Source organism: Mizuhopecten yessoensis, unplaced genomic scaffold (genome assembly GCF_002113885.1).
Source record: "Mizuhopecten yessoensis strain PY_sf001 unplaced genomic scaffold, ASM211388v2 scaffold9621, whole genome shotgun sequence".
NCBI classification, from domain to species: Eukaryota; Metazoa; Mollusca; class Bivalvia; order Pectinida; family Pectinidae; genus Mizuhopecten; species Mizuhopecten yessoensis.
The window spans coordinates 125,542-131,541 of NW_018408139.1; the positions used below are offsets into that span (position 1 = coordinate 125,542).

General features: G+C 39.4%; 1 protein-coding gene across 5 annotated transcripts in view; it reads left to right on the forward strand.

Annotated features, from left to right (window-relative positions):
* The window catches only part of LOC110458497 (inhibitor of apoptosis protein-like), a 25,949-nt gene extending 20,363 nt beyond the window's left edge, over window positions 1-5,586 (forward strand). For all 5 annotated transcript variants that reach the window (XM_021510220.1, XM_021510218.1, XM_021510221.1 and 2 more), the window contains 4 exons: window positions 1,476-3,381; window positions 3,772-3,949; window positions 4,339-4,518; window positions 5,184-5,586. In XM_021510220.1, the coding sequence (XP_021365895.1) occupies window positions 1,480-3,381; window positions 3,772-3,949; window positions 4,339-4,518; window positions 5,184-5,380 (2,457 nt within the window). In that variant the 5' untranslated portion in view covers window positions 1,476-1,479 and the 3' untranslated portion in view covers window positions 5,381-5,586. The remainder of the gene's footprint in view (window positions 1-1,475; window positions 3,382-3,771; window positions 3,950-4,338; window positions 4,519-5,183) is intronic.
* Window positions 5,587-6,000: the final 414 nt, after the last annotated feature.

The following is a 6,000-nucleotide window of genomic DNA, read 5'->3' on the forward strand; positions in this document are numbered from 1 at the left end:
TGTTTACTCCAGTACAAATCGATGTGAACCCCGGTTTACTTTAGTGTTTACTCCAGTACACCTCGATGTGAACCCCGGTTTACTTTAGTGTTTACTCCAGTACACCTCGATGTGAACCCCGGTTTACTTCAGTGTTTTCTCCAGTACACATCGATGTGAACCCGGTTTACATCAGTGTTAACTCCCGTACACATCGGTGTGAACCCCGGCTTACTTCAGTGTTAACTTCAGTACATCTCGATGTGAATTCCGGTTTACTTCAGTGTTAACTTCAGTACATCTCAATGTGAATCCCGGTTTACTTCAGTGTTAACTCCAGTACACATCGATGTGAACTCCGGTTCACTTCAGTGTTAACTCCCGTACACATCGATGTGAACCCCGGTTCACTTCAGTGTTAACTCCAGTACACATCGAATCGATGTGAACCCCGGTTTACTTCAGTGTTAACCCCAGTACACATCGATGTGAACCCCGGTTTACTTCAGTGTTAACTTCAGTACACATCGAATCGATGTGAACCCCGGTTTACTTTAGTGTTAACTCCTGTGCACAAGGATGTGAACTCCAGTTAACTGTTCTTGTTATCTCCAGTGTACTAGCTATAGGCTACCAAGTTAAGTTTGCCCCCCACTGTGGAATAGTTCTACAAAACACATTTCCGGATGCTGAATTAGACCTATGTTACATGCTATAATACATGACTCCCTTAATATACCCCCATATTCCACATTAAAAAGGGTAGGTAACTATAGGTGGTATATGGATAATACAGTTTTGACCTACACTTAATCCTTAAGTAACCTATGAAGACGGGGTCAACACAGTTTATTTAGTCTTAGTGCCTTTAGCGACTTCTTTGTTCATAAATATTACATTGTGCAAAGAATCAGCTTACCAGTATTGTTCTCGTGGGCCGCCTTGCTTTCTGGGGCTTAGTCTCTTGTTCATAGAATGGAAATAATTGAAATCCTCACCCCATAACCATATAAACAATCGCTGGTCTTGATGAAAGACAAAATGAACATCACCATGCTATCAGAATAGATCCCATTCTTTTGGGCTAATTCCCTCGGTCACAAAGTGGAAACAGATGAGATCCCCATCTTATAATCTTCTGCATATTTGTTGAACACTAATAGACTAATGCCGATGTACTACCAGGATTAACTTTTGGGTCAGCCCCAGCCTTAGGAACTAATCGTCCCTGTGTCCTAAAATTGAAATGGTTTTGTTTCACATCCTATAAACAATATAAACGATTGCTGAGCACGCAGATTTATGTAAACATATCTTACAAAGGTTAGCCTGGGATTCTGACACAACCCTAAGGATATTATTGTCAATAAGTCTTTGAATATCATGGTGAGAGATACAGGACCTCTTGGTCATTTATATATTATTTGTGATCTAGAATGTTTTTCTCGAGAATTGTCTTGTAGCCCAATAAAAGTAATTCTTTTGTTTTGTTTCAGAAACATGACGTTTACACAATCCCCTGGCTGTATCTGTACTGAAGATGACATTCGGATCCATAACTCTCGTAGTGTGGAAATTTCAGGTCAACAACAACGTCGGCCAACGTTATGTCGTGTTAGCACTTCCGGTCAGTCAAAACTGTGTGAGTTGGTGTTACCGAAAGAAGAAAACAAACATGATAATGAAAGAATCAACAGACTAGACCAAGGCATACTTGAACTGAAGACAGAGTTGAAGCAAATTTGTAAAACAGTAAATATTCCACCGAGAAATAATAAAATTGTTCCAAAGAAAACCGTGTCACAAAGGCGTAATAGGAAGTCTATATTCATGGTGACAGTGACAGATGAAAAGCAAAGCTTATATCTGGAACCAAAGACATCGGTCAGACACAGAAAAGCTAAGAAAGACAGCGGTCTTGTGAAAAACCTAAAATTCTCGCTAAAGAGAGCAAAGCAGTGGTCGATTATTCACAAAGGTGATCATGTAAAGGAAATGAAGAAACGAAAAAGAACTAGGGACAGGAAAGTTAAGTCTGATGTCATCAAATCTCTTAAAGGGAACTGGAAGAACACAAACATAACGGAGAAAGATCTAGATCAGAAAGGAAAGAAGAAATCGTTACATCACTCTAAACTCCAAAGTCTTGTTCGAAAATGGCACACACAACCAGATAAACTTTGTATTTACGTGTACCCAATTTCGAGAAGTCTCGATCCGTACTTTCAAAGTTTGGAGAATGGGAATACGAGTACAACCGAATCTTCCATGCAAATCGAATGGCTACGGTTAAATTCTTTCGCAAATTCATCGCACAGTATGCAGGTCCGTCCAATATTTCTAGCGAGAGCCGGATTTTATCATAGTGGGCATGCAGATGAAGTAACATGTTACTCCTGTGGATTATCACACAGAAATTGGCGTTTAGGTGATGACCCCTACCGACTACACAGAACTTTGTCACCGAACTGCAGACATATGGCAGGAAACGATGACACAAACATCCCGATACCACGGGAAGAGGCGTCGACACCTAATAATCAAACATTCCAAGTACAGGAGAGAGCAGAATACAGCATTGCAGGACTGGATAGTTCCCCTCTGCCTGAAAACCCCTCGCTGCCTAGTCAGGAAACGGAAGAATTTCAACCTAACACAGGAATACAATCAGCTGTTGTCCAGGCCAACGTAACTCAATCATCAGAAAACATGTTTATTAATGCTGATCGACCTCTACCAGATGTCAGGTCACCAGATGGTAACATCCAAGTTAATTCAGAAAGGCAGTCTTACAGACAGCAACTGCCCGACTATCAGCAAAGACAAGGGTGTGTACAAAATGGCACAGCACATTCCAATGCATCAACAACGCATAATCAAAACACTCAGAATGTGCCAAGCGTCGAAAATAGATTAAATGACCAAACGACACAAGGACACAATGGCATTCCAAGAATAATGCATGGAACATCAAATAGACCGAACCAAACCTCACCAAACGGAACGGTGAACGGAACGTGGAGACAAAACATTCAGACGCAGAGAACCCAACAGAGAACCGATACAGATGTCAGCACCTCTACAATGAAAAAACTGGCGCCACTTGGTGTCAACTTTGACAAACCAAAGTACCCAGCCTATGCGGTGTTGCCGGTGAGAATGAGCTCTTACAGCGGTTGGTCGGCCCCCCAGACGCCTAACCTGATGGCTGAGGCGGGATTCGTGTACGCCGGCTATGCTGATTACACCCGCTGCTTTTTCTGTGGTGGTGGCCTACGTAACTGGGAGGAAGGAGATGATCCATGGATTGAGCATGCGCGATGGTTCCCAAAATGTGCTTACCTACGTCAAAACAAAGGACTGGAATTTATTCAGCTGGTACACGAACAACTGGATAGAGAGGTAAGTCTTGCACCCATTAATGATGGCAAATCAGTTTAATCAATGACTATCAGTAAAGCTATATTTAAAGGAACATGATAATTAACTCACCAAAATTACATTTTAATTTGTAACTATTTACTATATTTCAATCAACATAATATTTAATTACACTTGCTTTCAACAAGTGGGATTATAATGTGTATTCATTAGCTGCTTGTAACGAAAACTTTGTCTGTATTATAGTTATGCTTTCTTGGATATCGAGGATTCGTTGGACTCCTATAAAAGTTTCATTCTTATGTTATGCAATACAGTATGCATTTTCAAACTGATTCTAGTATATAAACTTACGTTTATTGTCCTGTAATGAACGATATGATAATGATTATAATATTCTCACATAACTAGGAAGGGAAAGCGACCAACACAAACCAGATCAAGGAGATGTCCGGCTTACTTATTCAAGATCAAGGGCAGACAAACGACATGGAGGCTATACGCTCATTACCAGCCTACCAAAGTCTCATTGAGAACGGTTACCATCCAAAAATGATCAATATAGCTGTAAGGAATCTCCGTAAGAAAGGTAGATACTCAAATACACTCAAATTTTAACAAAGGAATATTGTATTTACATTGAATGCCTATAACAAATATGAGACTACAGCAGTACATTACATCGATGTATATGTACAAAATATCAAATTCAAAATAAACTTTGTTGAACAGTTATTGTCGTATATAACAAAAACGTTATATTCCAACAAGTTCAGGTGAAACATATGAAAATTCATGAAACATTTGTCGACGTCATTGAATTAATATATATTGACGTCAAATACGTTCGGATTATATTGTGACGTCACAATGGAGACAAAGAGGCAAGATGGAAAATACTTTTGGACTTAAAGGATTATCTTGATAAACCTGTACCTCGTTACAATAATACTGATCAGGTTATTTATGTATTTATAGGAGAACAAACCATTGAAGCTATCGCTATAGTGGAGGAGATCTACCGGCTGCAGGATACAGACGATCATTGTATAGATGACGTCATAAACGACGTGGATGACGACAACAATGACAACAATAGACCCTGCCACAATACACCTCACCCCGATGTTCCGGAACCGATTGATCAGGAAATGAAAAGTAAGCTTGATAGTCGCTATCTAACATCGCTAAGCTTGAATCTTGTCGAAGTTATTGAAGTCTAGTTGATACTTTTTACGATTATAGCAACGAGTGAAACACAAAATTGACGTTTCGTGAATGTTAAATGTGCGCCCTTTTCATCCTTGTACAAGCAAACGAATTTATAACGGAACAGTTACTGTGATAATAGTATGTAGGCATATTTAAAGAGATAACGGAATTGCCAAAGGGTGAAAGTATTACAGTTTATAAAATAGGTATTGCTTATTGGTTTCTTTACACTGGAAGGTATATATATTCGACATATATAACCAATATTTCTCACGATAACAAAACTTAGGACAAAATGTTTTCATATTAACTTCTGTTGTCTTAAATAATCTGAAAGTGTTTTATTATTTATTATAAGGACTGTGGGTTATTAACAGATATTTCGGAGTAAAAGTAAGAATTAAATATGTTTGATAGCTTAGTGTTTTAACTACCTTTTCACATAGTGAGTCATTTCTATCATGGTTTTAAAAGAAATGAGTATTCTATTTAAAATTATCAAAATAATCATCGAGTCAAATTGAAAATATGCAAGTATTTGACGCATGACATGCAGGGGATAAAAACACTGAGAGCTTAATAATCTATGTCAAACTGATGTTACATTACAGAAATCAATGATCTGATGGAGGAGAACAGAAGCCTGAAGAGACAGAAGCTGTGTAGGATCTGTGAAGAGGAGGACGCTTCTATCGCGTTTCTACCCTGTGCACACCTTGTCTGCTGTCAGGTATGTTCTCAGGCTGTCCGGAGATGTCCTGTATGCGGACAGATCATCCAAGGAACGGTCAAGACCTGGCTTGGGTAAAGGACGAATCAACCAAGGAATGGTCCAATCCTTAAGGACGAATCAACCAAGGAATGGTCCAAACCTTAAATCAACCAAGGAATGGTCCAAACCGTAAGGACGAATCAACCAAAGAATGGTTCAAACCGTAAGGACGAATCAACCAAGGAATGGTCCAAACCGTAAGGACGAATCAACCAAGGAATGGTCCAAACCGTAAGGACGAATCAACCAAGGAATGGTCCAAACTTTAAATCAACCAAGGAATGGTCCAAACCGTAAGGACGGATCAACCAAGGAATGGACCAAACCGTAAGGACGAATCACCCAAGGAATGGTCCAAACCGCAAGGACGAATCAACCAAGGCATGGTCCAAACCGTAACCAAGGAATGGTCCAAACTTTAAATGCACCAAGGAATGGTCCAAACTTTAAATAAACCAAGGAATGGTCCAAACTTTAAATAAACCAAGGAATGGTCCAAACTTTAAATCAACCAAGGAATGGGCCAAACCGTAAGGACGAATCAACCAAGGAATGGTCCAAACCGTAAGAATCTACGTACTTCTGTTTATCTATTTCAACATTTTTTTCGAAAAATACAATGACCTATTATTCTCTCAGTGTTTGGAAGATAGAGA